General features: G+C 40.3%; 2 protein-coding genes across 6 annotated transcripts in view; one reads left to right on the top strand and one right to left on the bottom strand.

Moving 5' to 3' along the window:
• The window catches only part of Syx1A (Syntaxin 1A), a 41,434-nt gene extending 24,575 nt beyond the window's left edge, over positions 1-16,859 (top strand). For all 5 annotated transcript variants that reach the window (XM_022811083.2, XM_022811087.2, XM_022811090.2 and 2 more), the window contains one exon: positions 1-16,859. In XM_022811083.2, coding sequence (XP_022666818.1) covers positions 1-84 — 84 coding nt within the window. In that variant the 3' untranslated portion in view covers positions 85-16,859.
• LOC111253307 (uncharacterized) lies at positions 12,437-25,553 on the bottom strand. The gene is made up of 6 exons (XM_086992080.1): positions 25,449-25,553; positions 24,492-24,578; positions 24,114-24,237; positions 23,917-24,013; positions 23,633-23,750; positions 12,437-12,575 (listed from the first exon to the last, which is right to left on the bottom strand). The coding sequence occupies exons 1-4, from the start codon at positions 25,542-25,544 to the stop codon at positions 23,949-23,951; spliced, it is 372 nt and encodes a 123-aa protein (XP_086848206.1). The 5' UTR covers positions 25,545-25,553; the 3' UTR covers positions 12,437-12,575; positions 23,633-23,750; positions 23,917-23,948.
• Between the last annotated feature and the right edge of the window lie 1,876 nt (positions 25,554-27,429).

Raw genomic sequence — 27,429 nt, forward strand, 5'->3', positions numbered from 1 at the left:
AAAAAGATCATGATTCTCATCTGTCTCACCATTCTCATCGTCATTCTGGGCTCATTCGGGCTTAGCTTCATACCCGGCTTCTAAGCATAGCTCGTGTGGCTGCGTCGGCATTCCGCTAGGGCTCAAGTACTAGCCTAGTCACACTCTAGTGGAAGCCGAAAACAGACCGCCGAGCTCGCAGGCCCTAACCCCGGAGCCACCCAGCCCAACTGCCAGGCGGAACGATTCAGCCGCCTGGCGGGCAAGGATCGAGCTGACGCTGGCATTGCACTAGTAGTGTCAAGCCGGTATCAGTTTGGCTGCAAGCCAGGGACTCCGGGAGCAGGGCCAGCGATTAGCACTAGGAGACCAGGACAGACGAGGACGCCAGGCAACCCGCGCCGCTTGCTGGCCAACTGACAACTCAAAGCGAAAGAAGGCAACAAAAAAGAAACCAGCAACGCAACGCAAAGATGACGCACAGTTATCAGACGACAATGCAACCAGTCTCCCGCCTGCTTGCTGATAATGGCGTATAATGACGACGAAGTAAATTGATGGCAGAGGCGGCTGTGGCAGACCAACGCAAAGCAGCCAAAGGGAACGAAAAATAGCCAGTACGATAGAAGTAGAGTTCGTCACAGCGGCGCAGGACGCCTGACGACCAGAGGGTGCGGCGATGAACGCCTCGCTCGCGCAGACAACTAGATCCCCCTCCCAATCGCCCCACCTAACGTGGCTCGCTGACCCGGCAGGACATACATCGGGATAGCAAAATCGAAACAAACCAAGGGAGTGAGGGAATTAATAAGGAAGGATATAAGGAAGGACAGAAAGGTAAATTTGCGGGTCTATCAGCAGTTTTACAGAACAGAACAAACGATTGCAACTAAACGAACTAGAAGCAACTACTGTTATGATTACTGCAAACAATAACGATACCAGGAGTAAAAATTAAGTTCGGCAGAAACGGCCAGATCTAACTGCAACGGAAAAACAACTAACTACTCAGGATCCTGTCGGGAATCGTGTCCACAGTGGAAGCGACAATGAATTTCAGCCAGACATAAACGATAAGCTGAGCGCACGTCTTGCGATAGCGAGATAAAAAAAAAAAACGCAGCATTGATCAGTGATAGTCAACCAATGACGCTAGAAATGATGGCGAGGCTACTACTAACTATAAAAAAAAAAACGTCATTAACATACAACCACGATTATACACGTATGAGTAAGTGGATCAGCAAAAACAATGGGCCGATGCGAGCAGCGTGTCTGGTTGAGATAAAATGGAGGCTATACGACGACGACAACAACAGGCGAGGGAGTTATGGGCAAGATTTCCGTAGCAGGTATGTGCCCATACCACGAGCGGCACGCGTCATGGTCAAGTGGGGCCGTCAAGACACGAATTCACCAACGGGTCACCTCAGAGATCGTGTGCCGTATTGGGTGGACGCCGAATTATCGTCCCTAGAATCATCTTATCTGTCTGACGGCAACAGGTCGAAAACAACTACTAGGACCGGAATTGGAATCGTATAAAGATCAACTTAGATACGTAAAAGCAGATAAATCAAGGCATGACGTGCAGCTCATTACACCTATGACACAACGACGCTGATACTATCCTTTGAGGAACAATGGCCAATAAAATGCATCGAGCAACGAGCCTAAGCAGAAGAAAAAAAGATCTTAGGCCAATGTTTAAGCGGCCGTTCAGCATTCTCCAGGCCATTACCATTGCCATCCCGCAAAAAAAATTATATATATATATATATATACTACTATTATATTAATACGTGCCGGCTAGTGCAATAATATTTGATTGATTAAATCGTATTCATTCGCTGCTATTTCGCACTTTCACACCCACAATTGGACTCATGCTTTTACCGTTCTGCCAGGGGTTTAATTTGCCTTAACGTCCTTTTGCCCCTTCGACCCTCTCGATTCGGCGAGGGCTGAAGGGCGGACGACTGGTGGGACGATGGACTCCGGGGCGCTTCGTTTGACCCAATCATACGTGTACCATTTCATGCTCTATACAAATACCTGTATATGTATAACGACACATACGCTATACAGAGAGAGCATCAATTAGTAATCGAGAGATTGTGTAACATGTTTAAGGAGGCAAGTCGTAGAAAAATTACGGAAGAACAACGATATACTGATAAATTGAGCGTACTATGAGTGTAACTTGTGAATACTCATAGAGTTTGTTAAAATTTTTTTAGAAGGCATAAACTAGAACTTCCTTGACATGATTTGAGTTGCCAGGTGTTTGAATAGGACCAAAGTGTTGATGAGAGTAATAAATCTTGTATTGTTGAATTGTACATATATTTCGAGGGTGCGCTCAACTGTTCGGTGAAACTTCGATTGCGGAAACTTGTACCCTGTAGCTTATTTTTTTTATAATCTCACTAAAATCGTAACCTATGTCCCACTGTGGCTCACTCGCTTCCAATTTGCGGTATCGGGAGTTGGGGAAGGTGCTCGCAGAAAAAACACAAGAGAGAATTCTAGTATACACAATGTTGCAGACGATTTTTTCTCTGTTACATTTGAATTTTCCTAATTTCAAGGTTACTGTGTTGTTTTATCGGCGGGACATCATATGTGCGTAGTCCCTATAGATGACGCTTCTTCGATGATCTCTTGTATTTGACACTATTGAATTTGGTCAAATCCGACATGTGAAAGATATCTATCGTAATAGTAACCGGAATAACCGTGCAAAGCCACGCCATTGTGCCATAACAATAATAAGAATATACTGTAGTATGGTTTATCACCGAGAGAGGGAAATATCGACTCCATTGCGTGTGTCTGTGCGTGCATACATTTTGGCGATCTCCGTCTCTATAGGAGGCGCTACATGAAAGGTTTTTTCTATTCATCTATTATCATGTAGCGCTACGAAATGTATTGTTACTTACTATCGAATGAGTATAACGTTATGCGTAAATAGACGATCTGCCATGCTTACATCACTCGCGTTATAATCAGCTTTCATGGGCTAGACATTGCATTGATCAGCTGATGCAGACCGGTGGAGCGAAATACAAGTAAAAGAAAATAAAGCGAGGAAAAATTGAAACGAAACAAGGAAGAAAAAATTGACAACGATTGCGCCCTGCGATTGTCCGGGTCCTAAGTACCTTGTCACAGCGATGTGACATGTTGATAATAAGAGTTACATGCGTACATATATACTTAGTGTAAGCTAGAGCTATTCTTTCTTATAATTCCCATTGAAACTACGCTGTAGTGCGCTGCTACTATGTTTATAGACATAAAGCGAAACCGTGCGAGTAATAACAAATAGAACGACTTTTAACAGTAAACACATGACAATCCTTGTGTTGACGTCACGGCGTCGAATGTGGAGGAACACTGGTGCGGGAACCCGTCTCGAACAGAAAACGCATGAAGACGACGACGACGACGATTGAGGAGATGCAGCGAGGTGTCGGAGCAGGAAACAAACAAAGGATGAACCTGATAAAATTTGCAGCCGATTAGGAGTTGCGTCTCAGAACGACAAGTAAATGGGAAGTACAGTAGAATATTGAAGTCTACCGTTAGCGGCATAAATACTATGCCAAAAAGAGGAAAGAGTACGGCATGGAAACGACGAAATTTTCGAAGGGTAAACAGGGAAAAAGAATGTCCCACTACTTCCGTAACTTTATTGACGAAAAAGTAAATCGATAAGTAAAGGCGGAAAGCAACACAGCAGTTACCACACTTATTAAACTGAACGATAGAAACGGTATCCGCCGCATTATCGAGCAGGACAAACTGTAAACATTTGATACAAAACAGGACAAATATGCGATATAAAGGCTACAACGAACACCAATAGCTATGATTACTTAAAGTAGACGCGATTTTCGATTGAATCGAAGTAGAAAAAGTCGTACGAACTTACCTTGCAACTAAAGTTATTAATAACGAACGGACCGAGTCGACAGATCGATAGAGAGCCGCACAGAAAGGTGACATACAAAAAAGGAACATGGATTACAGAAATAAAGGCGGTGGACAATGCCGAAGGAAGAAGCAAATTCTGACCCGAAAAGGTAAAATTAACGATGTGAAAAGACTTTTCTTTAGCAGAAAAACAATGACCCGAGAGTATAAACTGTCGCCTGAAGGTAGTATTTACAATCAATTAATAATCATAATAGTAACAAGAATTGTAACGCTGATGAGATCTATATACTTGGAGACCGGCTAGTAGGCAACTTGTGCCATTAAGCCACCAAAACACGTAAAACAGGGACCCATAGGGCGTTGTTAAAAGAAATTAAGTGAAAGTTTACAAATGCCGCTTTTTGATCATGGCATGCCACCATAGCGCGTGGACAATGGAAACTTCACCATAATAAAAATGTCTAAAGCTTGTAGTCAATTATAAGGTGAGCTAGAACTATAAAATAAACGACATAATAGCATTCTGCGGTTTTGCAGTGCCCAGCTTGCCAACACGCTACGTGCAGTATGCTGGCAACGCGTGCTCTCCGCAGTGCTACGGAAAAAGAAAGAAAGGGGCTTAATGCTTGTCAATGCAGCCAGTTAGTCAGGGTTTCAAACTCAATTCGGAGTGGTCACTAAAGGGGCTGCAACATGGCTCTCTAAGGTAGACGAAGTGTATCCAAGTTGGCGACATGACCGCGACAAACATTGTCGACGTCACGAGTCACAATGATAGAATTATGGCATCAAGTGGCCATGGAAAAGGTCCACGATTACGCCCGACCAGACATGTGGCGACGCCTTGAGCTGTCTATCAATCTGAAAACCTTTATCAACGTATGTGCACACACTACCGATCGAGGAAACCTCGCCGTTGGGGGTCGCCACCAACCGTTCGTTCGCCACTTCGAAATTACTCATTAAAATCAACTTTTAAATCAATTGTGACAGAATAATGATGAAAAACTAACTACGTTAAATAGAAATTACGGAAACTCGGGTGTTTACGCCTCGCTAGCGTTAGCTGCAGTAGCCCTTTCGTTCGAACGAATAAATTCAATCATTTAGCTGACAACCCTACCAAACCCACTAACAACAATGAAAATATTACGGTTTTAATTCTAATGGCATCGTATGATAAATGTACACTATTGGTTATGGTCGAACTGCTAGTAATGACGGTGATTGGTTCAGTTCATCATAGTAGTAGTAGTATGATGACGGAAATGCTGGTAAGAAAAGAACTTCAGAGGAAGTCAAACTACCACACTGAGGACCAACATTCTAGCCTCAAAACGTCGGTAAGGTCACGATGATATATATATATATAGACGATGGAAGAAACCTGGAAAATGGGTGACTGATGCGAAACTCGATGCAATAATTATTATTAGATACAATTAAGACGATGAAATAATGATACTCAAACATGATTATTGTTATAATGAGGACACAGAGCTGAGGGTTGATCGTAGCTAATTATACGAGAAGGAAGTGTAAGAAGTAACTGGTAGATGACATAGGCAGTAATTGATTGAAGGTGATTATGATCTTGATGATAAGGACGAGTCAGAAGTGGCTGAACAGAATTGGATTGCAGATCATACAGCACTAAGCAGACAGCGAAATCGTTCGCGGTTTCGTGTTTTCGTGTGTCTGTCGAAGGTATGCCCGAGATTCACGCCTGCAATGGCGGTTTGTAAAGGAGACGATCGAGCGTTCGATGAATGACTATATACATGCATATATAGAGCCGTTGTATGGCAAGGAGAGAAGAAAACGGCACAAAACGAGCATCAACCAATCATCTACATGTCGGAGTAGCGGACGTTATATACACATATATTGTTTTACTAATCATGTAGTAATAGTACCAGCAGCGGTATGTTTTTTTCTTAATCATCCCACAGAAGATACGAAGCAAAATAAAAAAACATGGGGAAAACAGGAACCCAAGTTGAGAACAGCAGCATATATATATATATATACACGATGAGGCACGTGATGGAAAGCATCAGCAGCTCGTAGTAATGGTGAAGAAACGTAATTGCAGGAATCAGACCGTAGCGTAATGTAACTGCCGTGATCAGAGTAGTAGTAGTAGTGTTCTAACACAGCTGAGCTTTGGCTTATCGTTCTACGGCTGGCTGTCGCTTCGAGCCTTCCTGTGAACCGTCGAACGATTGCCGTTAAGACAGGGCAAATAGATGGAAGGGTGTGCTAGAAAAATCTCTGTTCTTTATCGTAGGAATTGAAGCAGTTGATTGGATCAAGCGAGATAGAAAAGCGAATGTAATGGGTGGGTGGGTGGGTGGTCGGGTGAAAACAAGAATTCGTAAGGAGGCACGTCATCATCAACGTGTACGTTAGCCAATACGTGCTATAGGATCACAGTGCGATGATGGTGATGACGATAATTAGAACGATAACATAATAATAAAATGAACATATAACTGTGGCTAGTTTATAATAGACGAATGTATACGAATAAACTGTGAGAAAAAAGAACAATAGTTCATTGGGAGAGACGATTATAATAAATTATCTAGAAATAACAGCAGATGAATACATAGATAAATGTTAACCGCTACTGATATAATAATCACTATATATTAGTGCGTAGTACGACAACACGAACAAGACTGATATCTGATTAGTCAGAAACTCATATTATGTTAGAAATAGGGGTGATAAACTGGCAGGTTAATGAATGTTGGCAGGTGGGTAACGGGTGGACAGACATGATGGTTCTTCTGTGACGCGACTAATTGGCAAGTGATGACCTGACTGAACTGTAGATTGAATTGTATTATATAACATGTGGGCTCACAAACTTGCAACATAAAAAGGGGCGTATAGGCACGGACACACCGGTACAGAGATACGTAACATCACTTTAAAATGTGCACACATCGACAGGCAGAATATCATACGTCACGAACAAGCGCGGTTAGTTTTTGAAAATGCTGAAAGCGGGCGGGCTATTTTGAACGACTGAAAACAGATAAATCAGCTTAAATGACAGGAGCTTTATCGGGTTGCCGTTCTCATTTAGGGAGACCCAGCATTAGCAGAAACCACGTACGAGCGACGCGATTCAAAATGTCATGCAAAATGGTGCAGATAACACAAGTAATAGACAACAAAATAGTACAGTAGAGGAATATATATATATATATATATATATATATATATATATATGTATATATATATATATGAAAGAGTCACACGCACCTGGAAATTTATTATAGATCGTACCCTCTCGTAGAGACAGCAAAATCACACATACAAACCCAATTAAAAGAAACATACATGAGCTGATAACGTGTAAGGCACTAGGGAACACAGAGACCTAAATAAAAAAAATGAGAAATAAAGGAAGTGGGCGGGGCAAAAAATGATTATACATGCTCGAACTAACTCTACAGCCGTTGGCCACATTTCGGCCGGCCCAGGCCGCGCCCACCGGGGATTTTACTTCACCAGCTCCTTCCCGCGCGGAGCCATGTCATGGACTTCATCATGTGGTATAATTACAGCGTGCACGTGGGAGTGTTGTATTAAAACTACAGGACACGGAAAGAAAAATAAGAAGCCCCAAAGGCACAAGTGGTCCAGCGGCACCTCTCTTGTGATAGCAATTCAGTAGCAAAAACCAAAGAAGTAGACGATTTAGTAGAATGATTATATATCAATATATATATATTATTAAACACCGATATATTTAAGGATCATGATTACAATTCTACAACTACCGGAAATAATAACGAGAAAAATGAAGATATCTGAATGATCCAATAAGAAATATTATAAATAACAATGAATCAGAAGAGAGTTACAAAATAGGAAAAAATTATACATATATATATATATATATACACTTACACACTCGAATGATATCACGGGTATGGTGTCATGAAGATTGACAGAAATTAATATCAGAACGGTACGCTTCTTACTGATGATAGAATAGCCCTTAATTTGTCCTAGTCTTTATGGTTATTTATGCCACGGCACAAACAGACATGTAGGTATACTATAAAATTTTCTATATAAATTACTGATTGCAGTGATTGAATTGTGACGATTAGCTGCGTTGTCTCCTAAGGATGGTTAGTAGCTAGGACGGACTTTTGCTAAGAAGGCCACATCGGTAACTGAGTGAATCCTGTTAGCTCAAAAAAGAGTCACGTTAGACTGGCCAATTTTGTGGCTTATTGAAACTACTTCTCTTATCAAAGGCTATTAGATCACTAGGTGGCACTCGACCGTTCCAATGGATTATCTGAATTTAAATTTGCTTGTAACGGCATATTCCAGAAATGGCTGTGTCATGCTTATTCTTTACGATCAAGACCTACCTAGGACAACCTATATCTTCAATTTTAACATCAACTAAGCCTGATGCAATACTGCCCGAGTTTTAGGAATTTACCTAGATAGAAATTGAGCCGTTTATTGTGTATTGAAACATGTGCCCAAAGAAGATTGGCCGGATACAATAGCTGTCCGTGAAATTGACATTCATTCATGTGGATCTAACGGAGTGCTACCCCTCAGCAAATATACATTGGACCAATACAATTCCTTGAATATACTATGAATGGTTCTGTTTGTTGTGGTCCTTTACTCATATGCCTTTCGAACTGCTTTGATAAGAATTTAACTTTAAATTTCATTTTGTCGGACGTCCATCTTAACCTGTGTTCACTGCTCTCCCTTTGTTAACATGACACGTTATATTGCGATCTCAATTACGTTACGTGGCTGGTTTTTAATAAGAAATAAACTATTGTGAAGCTGTCGGAAATCAAAGTTAAGTTACTGCTGGCTATTTTTCATAGTCCTAGACGCCAGGACGAACCTAGCCTAACTGGCGGAAGTGGTTCTTAGTAATCAATGTACAATATGTACCTATTTATTCCTTCATACGACGTAGGTCCGTGCTTTCGCGCCTTTTATTTGCCGCAGATATTACAAAAATACATAAAAATGAAACCCCATTCATTGTTATTCCGAAATGCCGGATCTTGATCGGCCGAGATATGCAGAAATGTACAGGAGAACATACCTCGAAAATATATTAGTAGTACTATTATATATATAATAGTACCAGAGGTACTACTACGTATAAGCTCCAGACTGCGAGAATAACATAGACATGAGATAATGATGACGAATTAAATTTACTAGACTATCAACGTGGCACGACTAAACAACTACTTTTCAAGAATCATTATGACCTTCGTTTTACTATTGTATGATTGATTATGACGGGAAAACGCGAAATACGAAGCTTGCATCTGAGCGCCTTGCAGCGAGTGGACGAGGCATCAAAATTCGATGTTTTTTAGCGACGCCACCACTATCTGTCGTAGTTTTTCAACGATATCCTGTAATCAAACGAGTTTGATTGCTGTTGACGAGTAAGACACTTCGATTTGAATTACAGCGACAAGCGTACTGAATCCAGATAAACGCTATATTGTACATCATAGATAGAAGTTCTGCAAGGATTTCAGCTGACCTCCCTGAAGACTATGCTAGAGGAAACTTCCCTATCTTTCGCTAAATTGTATGTAAGTATGGTAACTGATGGCGATCACTTTGGATTACAGCAGTGCGGTAAAGCGACTACGCAAAAATAAGTGTTTTGCGACATCTAGACTCCTATTCATTACGTAGGAGAAAATTATTTTGACCGAATGGATTTTTCTGTGTTTTTTTTTTGGGCTTCTTGCGTCGTATTATCCCACGCTAGACTTCCGCGAAGATCACCCTAATTGACAGACGAAAACAGCACTGAACTCATCAGTTGATTATTATTCAGCTGAAAAAGGCGAAAGGCATGTCGAGCTAGAGCGGAAGATTATGACAGAGGACCATCAATAGTTAAATTCCGTTAATTTACTCAGTAGCTTCATGGTAGCTTGAGTAGAAGTGAGTATACACAGTATATAGTATAGTACAGAGTGAGATGTATGCGATGCCAGTCATGATTCACTGAGGTCGCATTCAGTTTAACATTGTTGTGCTGAGAAGGTACTTGGGCGTACCGCTGCTGCCCTAAAGACCAGTCGTCATCGAACAACATGAATCAATGACATGCTATTCTCTGACAATTCTAAATTTGGTGAAAGGGGGGGGGGGGGGGTTGAAACATCTTAAGCCATCTTAAGACACAATTGATAGTACCATCGCTTCTTCTACAACTCACCTGTATATTTATCTCGGTCTGGAAGCAATAGTTTTCATTCAGTACGACATATAATTAGCAAGTTGGCACTTTGTGCGTGTACATTTTGTGAAAAAAATAGAGCAGCAGGACACCCCAGATTCGATGAGCATAGAAGCAAGAGATGGCTGTACTTGTTTCGATACGGCTAATAACAGAAACATGAATATACGATTCAGAATTAAAAAAAAAAATTGTATCTTAAATAACAGAAGTGTGTCTGTGAGTAACTAAAGATTCAATAAGAGGTAGGCGATACGAAACGTTTTGTATTCTAGTACGCGCTGTTCTGAAGCTAAACAAACGTTTCTTGTCTAAACATTTCTCAAACGATTGATCGTATGCTTGCGTCGGCCGTGCATCACGCCACAGCCGACCGCCTCCGCTTTATGCGAGCAACGAAAATAATAAATAACATAATTTACAATAATATTTATAACCTGTGTTGTGGTCTTGACTTGATCGGGTCAGGCATGGCTGTCTGATAGATCAGTGTGTACCGATCATAATGTTAAGGCAAGGAGAATTTTTCCCTTACCGACTCAAGGTAAAGTCGGTGAGGGTAAAATTTCGAGACGATTTCGATCCACACAGCGGCGATGTGCAGATTTGTTTGTATTTTTCTATAAATGCGAAGGCACTGTAGATATTGTAACATATTCAAAAACAAATTTTGTTTAACTTTTCGTGTATTTTCGCTTATCAATTATTAGTTTTTCTATCCTTAGTCTTGCAGTAGGTTGCTAGCTTGGCATAAAATATCCTTGGCACAATCAGTCAGGTCATAACGCGAAACCGGCTTCAACAATGGACCGACCTTTTTAGAACTAGGACTGGCCATTCGTGCGCCTGCCCCGTTACAAATGTAAATTTTTTTCAGCCAGGGGTTTACCTGAGCATAGATAACCTGTGTTGTGGTCCCGACCTCATCCCGTCCTGCGGACCGATTGCTGGACCACCCACTCGCCTGCGACTGGCATGGTGTGCTCTTTTGCGCGTGACCGAATCAAAGATCTGCCATCGGTCATAAGTAGGCGTTAAATACAATATGTCGATTTCGTTGCCTTCAAATGTGTTTTCCGCTGCCAGAATTACCCATGTGCACATCCGCTGATGGCAAACCAGGCTGCAGTGCGATAATATTAACCATGATGTTATTATATATATATATATAAACTAATATTGTAAGTGGAACAAATAGAGTTGAAGAGGAAATTAGTGAAAGTGTCGCCGTGCAGTGGCAGCGAGGAGAAGAAACTCGTAGTACATAGGACAGCCGCTCTAACATAGCATCACATTCACTACCATGAAGAAAGACATGTTTAAGAAAATTGGAGTGATCACTTATTCTATACACAGAACCTAGTAACAGCAGATAAGTCCGAAGCCACAGCTGTAAACGGTACGGGGTCAACTGCCCGTCGAAAATCGCTTTTGGTGTCTCCAGAGGCCTCTTCCAGGCGATCGACATGTAACTGAGAACAAAAGTAGAGGCTACTGAAACGGGAGTTAAAAATGACCGCTTTTACCACTGGAATGGCTACTAGACCACCTGCTATTACCCTTTATTTCTCCTGTGTAGTAAAACTGATGGTTGGGTGCGATTCCAAGCCCGGTCGGGTCATCGAGTGGATACGAAGTTCGCTAAAAGAGGTTGCCTCGAGTGGCTAGACGCGACTGCGCGGAATCGAATCAACCTTTAGGTAGGCAATATTAATTAAAAAAAAAACACCACTACGATAACGATACTAATATTTATTAAATAATAGTTACCATAATATATTATTACTATTAATATATAATAATATGTAACTGGAAATTAACCTAGCCAGCGTCTCCTTGAGGTCTTTGGTGGAGTTAGGCACAGGTATCGCAATTATTTTCGTACTCCTTGTTGATGTTGGGTTGTAGATACTATTTAAAAATATTACTAACCCTAATAATAATATTAATAACGAAGAAGAAGAAGGGAACATTATGAGAATAATAACAGTAATATAATAAATACTATTACTATTACCGAAACTATTATCATAAATAATAATGAAATGCTAAAATATAACAGTAATAATTATACTTAAATAAGAAAGATAGCAAGAATGTACTTCGATGAACTTTGCTGAGCTTTGGACGTCCTCGCATTGACCTCCGATTGACAGCTACTTGATCGACTTGATGACCCCTTTAAAGGTCAATAGGAAGCTCACTGTGCGACAAGTCATGTTGGCCGCCGTACGTTAATCCGCGTGTTTCTCTCAGACCGGCAGGCTCTTGTTCTCCCGTCGTGTGTCTTCGCGAGTTTGCAATGTAAGGCTGTCTTCCCGTGTTCGCTTGTCTCGAACACGTAAGAGGTGGATTGCCCCAACGCCTGTCGCTGTGCAGTTTATGAGCGGTTATTAGACGAATAATTATCAATAGAGACATGAGTTAAAGCGGCAGAAGGAAAATAGATAAAGCCAATTTCCCTGACCTTAGTCATAATCATATTATAAAGGTCCTGTTGAATGGTTTCGCTAAAGACACCGTTACACCAGCTATAGCTTGATAATATGTTATATCATGATAATAAAGAGCGGGTCGGTTGAGAGTAGCTGAGGCGATAACAGGATTAAAGAAGACGATGCCATCCCGAAATTGAGGAACGCATTAGAGGAAAAATCGCGGAACATGCGGAACTGGGGGGGGGGGGGGGGGGGGGAAATAGCACAGAAATAATCGACAGGAGGAGCGTAAGGGGCAGAAATCCCGAGGAAGCGCGAACCTGCACGCGCGCGAATCGAAATAGCCAGATAAAGCCAAGGTGAGCATCGATAAATATGGCGGGGAACGAGACAGTAAGGCGAAAAAACTAGAGTCTTAACGATAACTAGGCCCATTATTATTGCTATTATTAAAACTTTAAATCTCTACTAGATTGTTATTGTCTTATGAAGAGCGAGCGCGCGAGAGAGCGATCAGACATATATAGGGACAAATGAAAGGGCATGCCAATTAATACCGGCAGAAATGATAGATAGATTCGTTTACACATGAAAAGTATCCGAAAAATGTACAGCTACATGGAAGAAAGACATGATTGTTGCAGGAACACATTTCTTCTCCACAAAATAAAACAGAAACGCGCGGTATAAAGCGGTTTCATGTGAACGACGCCTGCTTGGAAAATAAATGTATCAGCAATAGCCGGTAGGAGCTAAGGCGCGGAAGCGATCTGATGGCAGCCCTTTGACTTAAGATTTAAAACTCGTCAAGGCTACCCGGGAGTACTGGAGATGACAATAATTATGAAAAAAACTTAGATCGTTGTAATAATATAGTTAAGTTGGATGGTGGTGTGCTTTATTTTCACCGGTGATTGATTGTATGACAGATAAACACATCGTGAAATATAATCATTGGGAAGCGAATGGGGGGGATTTGTGGTGGAATCATTAGAGGCGTCCGGTGACCTTTGTTACGATGTTGTTGTGTGCGAGGTGAGATTTTTTGACTTTTTTATTGTTAGCTATACAAGAGAATTGAACGATCCTGATGACCGATGGATATTAACGAAGGCTTTGTAAAATCAATATGACCTGCCGAGTTGACAACGCCGCAGCATCTGTTAAGATGTCACGCGTTTGACGGGAAGGCTACAACCTATAAGGGATTAGTAATAATGTCCTCCAGCTTTACGGGTACACAGTAATCGACGCTGATGATGTATCGATGATTGGAAATGTGGACAAAACAACATGGGCAGAAATACACAGAATCAGAAAATCGATCGGCGGTTTTTTGGGATATGACACATTGTACACGTAGATGGGCGGATCAAAAGTATTCATGCACAGAAAAAGCTTCAACGATGGACTAAGTAGACGATAAAAATCATCAGTACGATGATGAAATGAAGATATAACTGTGACAATAATACACATCAATAGCTAGGAATGGAAGCTAAACATTTTGTCAATAATTGTCTATTTTCCGATACCCTGAGTGATCAATTTTAGACGATGCGAAAATGAAAGCTGATACACCAGAAGCATGAGTAATTGAGCGCTGCCTGACGCCAACAAAAGCGTCAAATCGTAAAGTGGCAATTACGTAAACAAGAAAAAAAAAACAAACAAACTGTGGTGAGAAAGTTTTTCAGAGCAAACGGAGATGTAATACACCGACGAGATCATCTGGCGAAAAAAGTGTCAACGTTGAAACCTAAGGCGAGAAACGACGCCCACTTCAACTGTGTATTGAAATATAAATAGAATTATCAGAGAAGAGCATTGCTGTACAATTGTCGCAATTTCGAGGAAATCATTTGCCAATTGCTATTTTGTGGGATAAATATAGAAAACGTACCAGAATATAAGAACGAGACCTATTGTACAAGCGCCGGCGTTTGGCGGATCAATATGCCTGCTAAAGCATGGCCTAAAGTGGTCAGTTATTATAAGGTGGCGAATTAAAGGTAGTGTTAACGGGCACACGCTGTAGCTGAACCAAGTGACCGTTTTTAGCCAATGCCGTTGCATCCAACAACTTATCGCCAGATGCTTGTTATGTGGGCTGCGAGAGGTCAAGTTATCTATGCGAACTACGCTCTACTTTAAAGTTAAGGGTTGCCAGCCCAAGGGAAAGCACTGAAGCGCCAGGGACTCTAAAGTATGCGGAACAGTGGGTCTATTAGCTGCGATAGTAGGTCATGTCGCTAGCGTAGCCAACACGCTGCTCCGCTTTGTGCGCTCATTGTTAGATGTACATTCCCAACGCCAGATTCCGCCTAATTCCAATAGCGTGTCATTGGATAGCAGCCGCACACTGCAGTTCTTCCTTGTGCCGGTTTCTACTTTGCAAGCAAGGAATCCGAAACTTCTCAGCAACTTTTGGGCGTGACCACGCACGAAGGGGCTTTAAAATGGGTTTACGTTGCTGAGCAGGTGAATCGCTCAAGGATCTACTGAAAGCTGTAGGCAGGACAAATTCGTATTGTTCTAATTAATCATGACACACACCTCAGAGGATCGTTTTTACTTCAGTCCTTATTATGGACGTCCAAATTACGGATGTTATTTTTACAGCTGAAAGACAGTCAAGGCTTCGTCGAACTGCTCCTGTTCAGTAACATTTTTGTCGGGCTACTTTTCTATTGATCTCGGATACTGCTAGGGTTGTCGATATAATTCTAGTCTTATGATTCTGTAGTAAGAGAACAACAGTAATGTAATTAAAAATGAACGGATATAGAGAAACACTCGCAGGGTTGAGTGTTTAGAAGAGCTTGATAATAAAAAATATAGTATAATAAAAAAAAAGATAATCCAGCCAATTGCCCCGTGATTTTTCTCGACCTTTGATCTTCAACCTAAACATTAGTCAACACGATACATCGCATTATTCCTTGAAGGTTCCTTACCAACTAATGTTCCAAACGTAGCAAAAAGGCTGGGCGAAAACCATGCGTTAGGTCGAACCCGTGCATATTTCGCCATGAAAAATTGTTCGGGACTGCTCAGACGTCGAAGCACAAGGGACACGGAACACCAGGTGGAACCAAAATATCAAACACAGCATCGTGCGTGATAAGATACACCACCGTCTGTTAACGTGTGTAATCATACGAAGCAGTCTTTTTCTCAGGTCACGTGCTACAACAGCGCGTTCAGCTTATAGTGGGACTGACGTCGAAAGTTCTGAGACTACGGGAATAAGTAAGTAACAGAGGCAGAAAAGAAACGTGATTGAAAACCGGATGAAAGATAAGTAAGGTAGATGTAGAAAAGGAAACCTGCACGGACAAAAAATAACGCTCAGATAACGAAAATCGAAGACTAAGCACGTTTGCTGGCCAACATGATTCTTGATCAATGAAAACACAACACGACTAATGTAATAGCAGCGACAACAGAGAATTTATCTAGCAAGACATAATCTTTACCAAATAACGGCATCGAGCACCATGTAAAACAACAAGCCAAAACAACAAATGATAACTATTGGAAAATACCCCGACATCGATCATGCACATCACGAAACAGACGAATCAAAAGGAACCTGGTCATTGTTCAGTACTTCTCTGACAGAATAATAGAGAACAGAGGCCAGATGACAACGGAAGATCTTGGAATTGCACCCATGTATTACTCTTAAAATGAAATAGTAATTTGCAACGCCAACTCAAAGACACACAGAAAAACATGTCATGGTCTACATACACCACAGACTCGGAACACGTGACCGACCAGCTCACACAGGGGCAATGCTGCACAAATATTCGCGCACACACACATACACACACACATATAGATACACAAAATGAAGCGAATGTAAACCGTTACATATACATGATAGATAAATATATACATGAAAATGATGAGAGACATTTGGACACGAGCGGTCATAAACAAAGAAAACGTAAGGAAGCCGAAAAGAACAGAGAGAAAGCGAGTGAGAGAGAAAGAGAGAAAGGAATAGAACGTAATCGAGAGAGAGCGAGCGAGCGAGCGAGAGAGATAGAAACCATGGGTGAGGAGAAAAAACACCACAGTGCCGATTACATCATATGAGCAGAGAATATGGATACGATATTATTGAATAATCTCACCATAATTTGCCTATTACTAGTAGTATCTGTTAATAATTAAATAAATACTTAAACAATAATAAGTAAAATTCACTTAATCGTGTGTTCTTTATGTCTAACTGTGGCAGACAGATAGTTTACGAAATAGATGTACAATTTCGGTTCCGTAGGCAAGCAACCAATGCCAGCTCGGTTTTTAGTAATTTGTCTATTCTCGGTAGAAATGATTGACTTGATTTTTATGTTCGAAGCGATTATGAAATGGCCGTTTTCTTCGAGTTGTTTCGAAAGTGACATAGCACAAATAGAAATGAGAGCGTAGAGAAAATCGACTTGGATACATATATACTGGCACGTTTGTGCTAATACTTTAAATGACTAATAAGTAATGCGTTCATGAAAGAAACAGGCTGTTGTTGGTTTGTTTGTCTGTTTGTTTTTCTTGTCGAAAAAGATTTTTTATCGTTAACAGTTCATCCTTCGGTCCGCCTATATGCTTAGCGATGTTGGCGGCTAAGGCCAAAAGAAGGACCTCCGGAAGTAATCTTATAACGTTCTCCTCTTTCATTTAGCTGCACTTTTCAGAAAATCAGACCTGTTTTGTAGTGTGAAGAAGGGTTTACCTGCACAAAATGATGAATTTTTTCGAAAGCGACACGCTTTCTATTTCGAAATCGGAGTTTTATTACGAAAACCGGTACAATTCTTTTCGCAAAGACCTCTACACTAAGCTGTCTATTACGACTACGATTATTATTCCAGAACGGTCTCTCAATAACGTTCTAACGTTATTCTATATTGGCATGATTTTGGCAAATTTTTCACAGATGAACCGATAGAGAAGTATTATTAAGAGTCGACTAATAGACTGAGTGAGAGATATCCATGTTTGAAGACAATTTGTAATTTCGGGCAAAGGGAAAAAATGAAACCGAGCTTGCTAATCGAAACAGAGCTGCAAGATGTACATTTGCCATATAGGATGCAGTCCCCTTTGACTCAGGGGGCGCATAGTAGGCTAAACTATACGCCGGGTCACTGAACTGAGACGCCGCACTGCATAAAAAAAACTGGGTGTTTAGCGTTGCTTCTGTTCGGATTAGAGCATTCGTAAGGCGTATTTTCTGTAATTATTTGAGTCAGCCTGTAGAAGCCGCAGGATTGGGACCGCCAGCGACAGGTAGGGAGGACCCTATCCTTCGAAGTAGCCTGAACTAAGCTGTCTTCAACAAGAGCTGACCCTTAATCTATGCACAGTACAGACTAAATACAGAGAAATATATAGGCAATTTCTATTAAAGACACACTGAGTGGAGTCCTTCGCAGCTCTTTTCGACTACCACTGCCATTGTGACCCTAAGAGGTGTGTCTGATCGGAGCTATTCCAAGTCATTCGCTCACTACCAATAGTCACATATCGGTATCGTAGGAGTGTCCACTATCGTGAATCATATCAACGCACGATGTGGAACAAGCTACACCAGAAACCGTTTTGTAGGCCAATCCCCGAATAGCGGCTAACCCGAGAAATTTGTCTGTGTGTTCTGAGCTCCGTTGATGATTGTGTGTAGTTCTAGTTTGCTGAAGACTTGAGAATCCCTTGAGTTTTCGTCACAGATATCCGTTTAGATGAATTAGTCGTTTCCAGGGAACAGCACGGTAATATCCTGTGCTGTGTTAGACAGAAGAGTTGCCAGCGAGACGCTTCATCCTTTCACTGGCGTCGCTGAAAAGCCATTGTTGAAACAGGTGATTTGGAACCGGTCGCCAAATTTTTGCACCCCCAAGCTTTTATTGTTCATATAGGGTTTGGGTAATGCTGTTTTTGTTCTACCGGATACAATATGAGCAAACCGTATTCATAAACTATGATTTTCTTACGTCCCAGCAGAATCGACGGTTGATTACGAAGAATCACAGCTCATAGAGCGTGGATATACGTTTTTTGAGGGTTCGGCTAAAAAATGTTTATGTTGCGTGCGCATTTCGATTGCGCATCGGATGAAAATATCGCTTATCTGGACACTCGGTTCAGAGAGACTGGCTACAAAGTGGACGTCTTTTACGGCCCTGTGATCCATTTCGATCCTTTAAATCATCGTGTGAAATTTAATAATATAAAAAATAATAGAGAAGTTGAAGCTTTGGCTATGTTTACCATGTCTGCTAATTATATGTATTTCAATTATATGTTTCAAAAAAATACTGAATCCTGCTGATGAGTGCACATTGTCGCAAACTGAAACCCCTCATGGCGATACGGTGAACGAAATACAAGACGTCAAGCATTATAGCAGGAACAGTTACTTGACTCTGACATCTGCTTCTCTGAGCAACGTCATATCGTTATAGTGGACTTAAGATCAGTGCGCAATGTCTTGGGTAGCTTGTCATGGGTAACAAGCCCGGAGGAACACAGCAGAAGCAACCCATGCTAGGGGATGGCTGACGTATTTTCAGGCTAATCGCTGTTGAGACGCGAGAAGGATTACATACAGCAAGGGTTACATCGAAGGATCTGAGTTTCAAGAAAAGGATACAAATTCGTCAACAACAGCCAAAACCCTAGCGATAAATCACTATAGACGACATTGTATCGGTGCAAGGGAGGACTTAGGGAAAAAGGTACAATCGTCCGCACATCGCCCAGAAGGGGAGTCCAGACGCAAGATATGATAGGAGTTGTTTTAATGCGGACAACTGGAATTTTGGGCATGTGGCATTGTCACAGAGTCAGATTCAGCATCATCTCAACACAGAGAGTAATGCCAAAACAAAACACTAGTCGAATAATAAATATTGAATATCTTCATCCCTAATTATAGTATCGGAGCGATCAAAATTTCGCCAAATAATTCGTGTGCACTCAAAATATTTTTTTCTATAATCATAATATTAAATACGATAACGTTTTAGTCTCTTGGCCACATCGCACTAATTATAACATATGTTTTTAGACCCGGTGGGTTGCTTATGTCCAGCCTCTATGTGTTCGAAACATAAAAGTTTCTATATGTCGATAAAAGAACGACTAAGACATAAACAAATGACTTCTAATCATAATTCATGGTCTTAGACTAAAGGGGAAATTAGGGCAACCGAATGCAAAACTCGACAGATGTCGCTAGATACTGATAGTAGTATTTCGAAAAAACTTTTATTTAGAGAAACCCGTACTTTTTGGAAGAATCTCAAAGGGTAATCGTCTGAAAGTCTTTTTTGTATCGCTGTGGACGTATTAACGTCTCTTTGCTTGCTTGCGGGCGTGACACCGAAAGATCTATCTGAAGTCACAGCAGCGAAGTCGTGTTAACAATGAGTTAGTCCGACGAAATAACGGTCGTCTACCAGCTCATTTTCGTGATCTCATCAAATTGACTATAGAGGAAGATAACTTCAAGTGCAGGTATGCGTAAATGTATTAACTTGCGTCTTTATGGAAAAAAAAATCGGTCAAGTTACCGACGTGAACAAACAAAATCGTATCAAGTAGTCACAATAAATTATTGCTTGTCTTTATTTAGAATTTTGAAAATGCCATTTTGAACCGTCGTGGTGCACGATCTGTATATTTGAAACTAGGAGCTGCTATTGAGAGAACATAACTAAGGAGTGTTCAACCCAAACAGTGCCTCCGGCTCGGTACCTGTGAATAATGTAGGCCATCGGGACGGCAGGAATGTAGGTTGATAACACTTAATGATCTTTAACAGACAGTTCCATCACTATAGAGATTCATCTTGATTATCATCAAGGATTATAGTGTCTACGGTAAACCTCGAATACATAGGCTCCACAGTATCAACATCGTCACATTCAAACATACAGCTGTTTGTCGGACAAATGAAGTAAATACCGAACAATCCTTTCTGGTAGGAGCAGATTTTAGGTGTGGACGTGCGATTTCTTCTGCAAGCTAAACTCTTTCAACTGAATAGTGATGCCCGACAGCAGCGGAGCATTTCTGTTTATCTGTCCTCGCAATAGATCGAATCCAGAACTGCAAATCAATCTCTTTTGTAAGCCAAGTAGCTCAACAACGCCGGAACTTGTAATCCCAATGGAGTCTGCGGATATAATCGTCCCCGGTGTGGAAGGACATGTTTTTAGTCGATACAGAGGAAAGCTGACCTACATGATTTTAAGTGACCTTAGTGCTAGCCTGCATCACTAGTTAACGCTACTCTATTTCTAATCTGTTTATTACAATTTGTACTGAAGTTTATCATCCAGATAAAAGCTTCCAGTGCGCGTGCCCCACATTCACACCTGTGGTTCGTAGGACGAAGTATATTTCTGCCGTGGTCTCTAATGAGGCGGTAAATGCAAAGGCATCTCCCTGTATGCAAAAATAGACAGCCTTGGTAAGGAATAAGAACAGTAAGCGAACGACAAGAAAGAAAAAGCCAGTAGACAATATTAGAAGTAAATCGTATGAATTTTTATTATGTTGACGCAAGTATATCAGCTTTCGCTTAAATCTCATACCTGAGGCACTTTATACCATTTAATGTAAAACAAAAATCGAACGATTACCAAACAATCGGAACTAAGCGTATCCTTTATGTATAGGTATGGTCTAATATCAGACGGTTGCCACTCATGTAGCTCTTTTATGTAGAACTTATCAACGAACTATATTACACTTGGTGAAAGAAGGTTGCATTAGAAATTTAATTTCATTTTATTTTCCATATTCTCCCCTCGAGTTCTACCCTCATCAGCGCAACAATTATTGTACCCCTTGTGCGATAGCGATGAAGGCAAATATAGAAAAAAGCTTTGAACAACAGCGAAATTACGCTACGCCATTAGAAAGTCATTCCGTTAAGGCTGAGCTAAGTCTGGCAAGGTCGGTTCTTTACAACTGGCCGGGTTTAGACGAAGTAAACTGGGGTTGATGTCGTTAAGGGAAGTTATCTAAGCTCACCTCGTTTATATTGATCCTGCCGAAGTTTGCTCTGTTGAAGTAGCAAATTTATAAAATTTGTGATATTTAAACTATTACTACTACTACTACTAATTTGAGCGAAGGTTTAGCCGAACGTTACAGCTTCCGTTAAATTTTAACCAATAAAACAAACAAATAATAAACTGCTTCGTAGGGCACCTTTAACCGTGTTTTTTTTTTTAATTTTACGGAACACTCCGGACAAGTGATAGAAATACGAAAACACGACTATATTCGAAATATTATAATTCAAACGAAGTTTCCTAATAGTGAAAGTTCGTCAAAGAGTGGTAATGATGTCTAAGTGAAATCCATATTCAAAGAAGTCTAGCTGAAGAAAGAAATATAAATGCTCGTTACAGACAAGCGATCCAGATGCATAAGGTGGAACGATGTATAAATTACGTTTTTCTAATCTGTAGTAGATAATTAAGTTGTTCGTGCTATCTTCCTGTTAAATCAATACGAACGCGTTTTTATAAACCGATATTTGGAATTTGGGCGCTCTTGATACACCTCCCCTACCAGAAACAGCAAGCTCTATGAGCCTCCGTCTTTCAAACTTCTCTCCTGCTTTAAATTGTAACTATAATTCTGTAGTTAGGTTTGCTTTTGTAAAACAGTTAAAAATGTGCCGCTGAATATATTTTCTCAAATCCAGAATGCGGTTTAAGGAAAGAAAATAGAAAAAAAAGTATACTGCTATCATTCAGTAAAGTCTGACCGTTATATCAGAATTACATTCTATACCTACACAACAATTATTAGCTTGGAACACAGGTACTTTCAATTTATTTATTAATGTTTTTTTTCTTTCACTGTTCGTTTGCTTCTATAAATTAATCGAAAATGTTCTCTTTGTCATCTGTAGATCCATCATAGTTTTTGTGTAATAACTTTTTTACCTTGAGTTTTACCTTAAGAAAGGCCAGGTGAAAAGGAGTGCACCGATAATATTATCGTGTACACTAAGAAGACTACTCAACACTGGTTTGCAAAGCTGAATGATCATCTACCCCGCCTCAACCATCTAAGATCGATAAGGACAGACTGAGCGCATCCTTGAATAAAAACGGCGAGCAGACGGATCGTAAATTGGGCAAGAAAAGGAGCTGCAGTCATAGAACCATCTGGAGACACTTTAGGTCTATGGATTTACTGGAGTTGGCGTTCCCTATAAACTGGGTGAAGATCCACTTGACGGCAATACGCAGTCACAATGACAGGTTTCTAGTCAGCATTGTTACTGGCGATAGAATGTGGTGCGTGCATGTCAATATGAGATAGAGAAAGGAATAGACGGTTCTCGGAAATACGCCTTCGCCCGACCATGAAGGATCATGAAGTAGCATGAAGTAGATCCTAACCTTAACAAGACAATTGTTTGCATGTAATAGAATTAGAGGGATCTTATACACTGAGAAATGCTCGCGTAGTACAAGACAGTCAAAAAGCATCCGTATACGACCCAATTACGTCAAATAAACGTAGCTATCTAACAAAAATGGCCTAATAAACAAGACGAAGCTATCTTGCTCTACAACAATGCCAGGCCGCACATGGTCAGTGGATGGTCTCTAGGCTCCGTTCTTATGGATAATTATTTTTTTTTTTGATTAATTGCAAATGAAGTTAATAACCATACATTTAAGAGTGAAGAAAACGGAAGGGACGAATTTTTCACCATCATATCTTTACGTTTTTGGCAACAAGGAATAGGTAAACTGGTTTATAGATTCAAAGGATTATGACAAGGAATTAATTTATTATTTACATAGTAAATTAATTTCTTGCTGAAATTGGAGAAAAGGGCATTAACAAGGAAAACATTTTACTCGCTTAAGCCCGCTAAACAATAGGTTTGTGCGTAGAAGTGTACAGGTCTTCGTGTAAACCAACCCTTAGCGACACTTACCTCAAGAAATGTTTTCTTCTTTAGCAACAGAGCCTCTTGTTTAAGTTTTTCGAATTTCTCTTTTTCTAATTGTAGACATACGGTTTTACATTCACCAATTACGTTCAGAGCTTTGGACCTGTTTTATAAAAAAAAAAATCTTGTTAATGAAATACATCGACAGTATATGTAGGAAACACAGTCCATGTCCTACTTTATAAGCCTTACTTGGAAGCTCACTTTAAATGAAAAGATATATACAATTGTACATATATGTATATATATAAAGTTATCAACAGGCAAACCTTGTCTTCGAGTGCGGCTTGCCTCTGCACGATCAAACGCCACACCTCGGACCGCGTAGCTTTCTCAGCGGTGTGCATAGCCTTGTCTGCGAGTATGCTGTGCAGGAAAATAAAAAATCTTATTTCTAGTTCCAGCTTTCTTTGAAGTCGCGAATGAAAAATTGCGATATCATCAATCATCTTTGCTGGCATCTTACCGCTTGAGTGAGCTTCGGCTCTAAGAAAGCCTTCACGTTCAGCCTTCTTTTGCTGCTTTTCCTCGAGCTGTTTATTCGCCCGCGCATTCCGAACTCCTTCCTTCGTGACCTCAATTTCTGCTTGCTAAAAAATCAAACATCTTATCAGTGTCTTATTAGTTACGGATAATAAGGCTATTTGCTGGGTTGGATAGCTCGAGTGATCTGTGTATCAATTCGTAAACGAAAAAAAGATTCTCTTTGTATATTGTAAATATTGGCAAGAAATATAGGCAGTGCACAGCCAACATATATAATTTGTTTTAAATATCTTCAGCAGTCCTTAAGCTCATGAAAACCAACATATTTAATAATGCTAAAAGTTCAACTGAGACACACACTTGCCCGAAGTTTATTCTCGACTCTTCGTCGCTTCTGGATAAACCATGTCGCTTGTTTTCTTATCTCACGAAGCTGCTCTGAAACCTGTAATTATCAATTTGCAAAGATGGTCACCATTAATTCAGTGCACGGCAAACTGAGCCGAAGCTCGAAAAAATACAAAAATAGATAAAACTCTTATAGTAACGGTCTTAGTAAATGGTTGGCTTTGTACGGCCATGTTGGAATTCATCTCAAGGTCTTTTTTGGAACGAATCTTTATATGTGCTACTAAAGCGGCTCTCTTCTCTGCCAGCTGCACGGTTACCTCTTCCTCTGCTGTCTTCAACTGCTATATGGACTAATTATAGGTCCCACGCAGCTGACATAAAGGAAAGGTAATACAGCATAACTTGGAACAAGGAATCAGAGTGACGCGTGAGAAATCAAATTTACCTGATATGAGCCGGTTTTCCGTGAAGATAAAACTGAATACTAGGAAAAGTAGGTTCTAATAATAAAAAACCGACACGTGTGGCCTCACGTGAGTCTTTATGCACCTGGGAAATAGCCTTTCCAGCATGAGGCCAATGTATCAAAATATAGGTGTCGTTTATCGTTGAGCAACATTATACTCACGTAAATAATTGGCTTTCAATTTGTATTTTTATTAACTAAACGTATGCATTTAGCACGACTTCTCCTTTCTAATTTAATATCTATTTCGGAAATGATATTACGCGGTAGCTTATTTTAGAACGCGGATGAACGTGCACCCCTTCTCAAAGTTCGCTAACAGCGTTATTATCCGATTACGCGGATCCTTGTTGGAGTATTCAAATGTGTTTACTGGCCAATCTACAGTAGATAATTATAGATCATATTTGTTATGATCATGGTTGAGCGCATTTTGACAACTTAACTTTAACTTCCGATAACGAAACTCTGGCATGCGTGTTGTTTAAAGCTACTTACCTGTTCAGTTTCGAGTAGTAATGTCTGCTTAGCTAGATGAGGGTCGAATCGCTCCCGAGTAACGTTAATCTGACATAGGCGAAGTACTGTTGACATCTTTTCTGAAAACTGTCGAAATAAGCCAACCGCACACGTAGAGGAACTGATAAACAAAAAAAAATTTACGAATATAAAGTATACGTTGCGTTACAAACAGTAATAGCCGACTCTCACCCTGCAGGTAGAGTATGGGCAACTCTTCAGCGAGTGATACAGAGCTAATTATGAACAAAATATCCTGCGATGAATTATTCCCCCATTGTGATTGTAATATGCCCCTTTTATACGATCAAACTGCCACGTAGATCCTTGCCACGAACGAGTACGGTTTGTTAGTAGTATTTTGGAATTTGTCGCGAAATAAAATTGCGAGTATTTTACCTGCAGGTTTATTTATACCTTTAGACCTTTATTTATAAAGTGTCCTTCTTTTGTAATGTAGAGTCATTTTATTGCATCGATGTTAGTCAGAAGGATATTTTTTATACGACGATTTGAAATGAGTATCTGCTCTAATTTCGCCTCATATATTCGAGGAATTCCTACCGTCTATAAGTTGCACAGTTCTTAATAGCGACAGTAAACAAGTAAAACCCATTAGGCCATTGCTGAATCACGCTTGAAGCATCATAACACAGCCTAGTAAAACTAGGCTGCCAGGTTGCTATCAATAATTGTTCCGTGTGCGGTATATCCACAGTTGTTTTTTGAAATCTGAAAAGTGACTGAGCCCCATAAGATCGAGTCCTGTAAAATGGAAAAGGATGAAAACTTGCTTGTTCATATCGCCCGACCACCCGCTTTTCTAATGTTTTTTTTTTTTTTTTTACTGCAGAAAATTTAGAAAGGACTTAAACAAATGTTGTCATAACAAAAAAGTCCCCGTGATTGCTTAACCATAACCTATTTATTTATGAACCTTAGGAACACAAATGAAGTACATGTTAAACATTGGAGATACACAATGTTCATGCGGAAACGTCAACCAAATGGTGGCCCAGCGAAAGCTCTGGGGCTAGAAATTTCCAACATATGTTTACATTAGTCCGCTAGCTTTGTCCTATGTCGGTCGTACGAAGAGACGCGCCATTTTACAGAACAATGTATGGCCTATGATTTGGCACAGAAATCGTCCGTGTTCTCACTACAATATTATATTGTTTAGGTGACCTGTTTGTCAAAGAATAGGTTTTCTTTTTTTAAAAAAAGCATGACAGTATGATATTGATTTTGCTCGACAAGCAAATTTCAAGCAATTCCTGCTATCGTACACCCAAAATGGTCGCGTGTATGTAGATGAGCGGTTTGCCTTTGTGTGTATTGGTTTACCACTAGCAAAGGCACGATGGCCTTAGAATTAATTCTCACCGTCGTGGCCATGGTCAAGATCGTTGTTGTCATCGACATGATGCTCCTAATCAAAAGCGTCAAAGTTTAGTAACATTTAGTTCTACTAATAGTAGACGCAAACAGAACTAGGAGAAGTCCTTACGATTGATTGTTACATGCATAAGGAATATTTTTTTCGCTGCAGAAATCGGGGACGCTTCTTACATTATTGACAGAATTTTGTGATTAGGTTCTTTGGCTTAATTGTTTTCAAAAATTTTTTTATCAGAGTTTGATCGTAAATTTATTTTAGTTTATTTAAAACGTTCATTAACGACTTCAGCGATAACAAGAATTCGATGCGCATCGAGAAATTTAATTCAACCAACAATGACGCAGGCTTGCATTGTTTAATGTGGCTTTTCTGTCATGTTTTCGTTATCTGAACTTCGTCTTCTCGGCAGGAACGAAATCAGTCGGAATCTTAGAACCAAAGAAGTTCGTCCATCTCCTGCCTCAACTATAAAATTTTCTTATGGCAGCACAACAGACGTTCTTGTAGCACCAAAGATAAACATTAATATTAGCGCTGTTACTCTATATTTTTGCTACT

This window comes from Varroa destructor, unplaced genomic scaffold (assembly GCF_002443255.2).
Source record: "Varroa destructor unplaced genomic scaffold, Vdes_3.0 BEIS01000006.1, whole genome shotgun sequence".
In the NCBI taxonomy this organism is placed as follows: Eukaryota; Metazoa; Arthropoda; class Arachnida; order Mesostigmata; family Varroidae; genus Varroa; species Varroa destructor.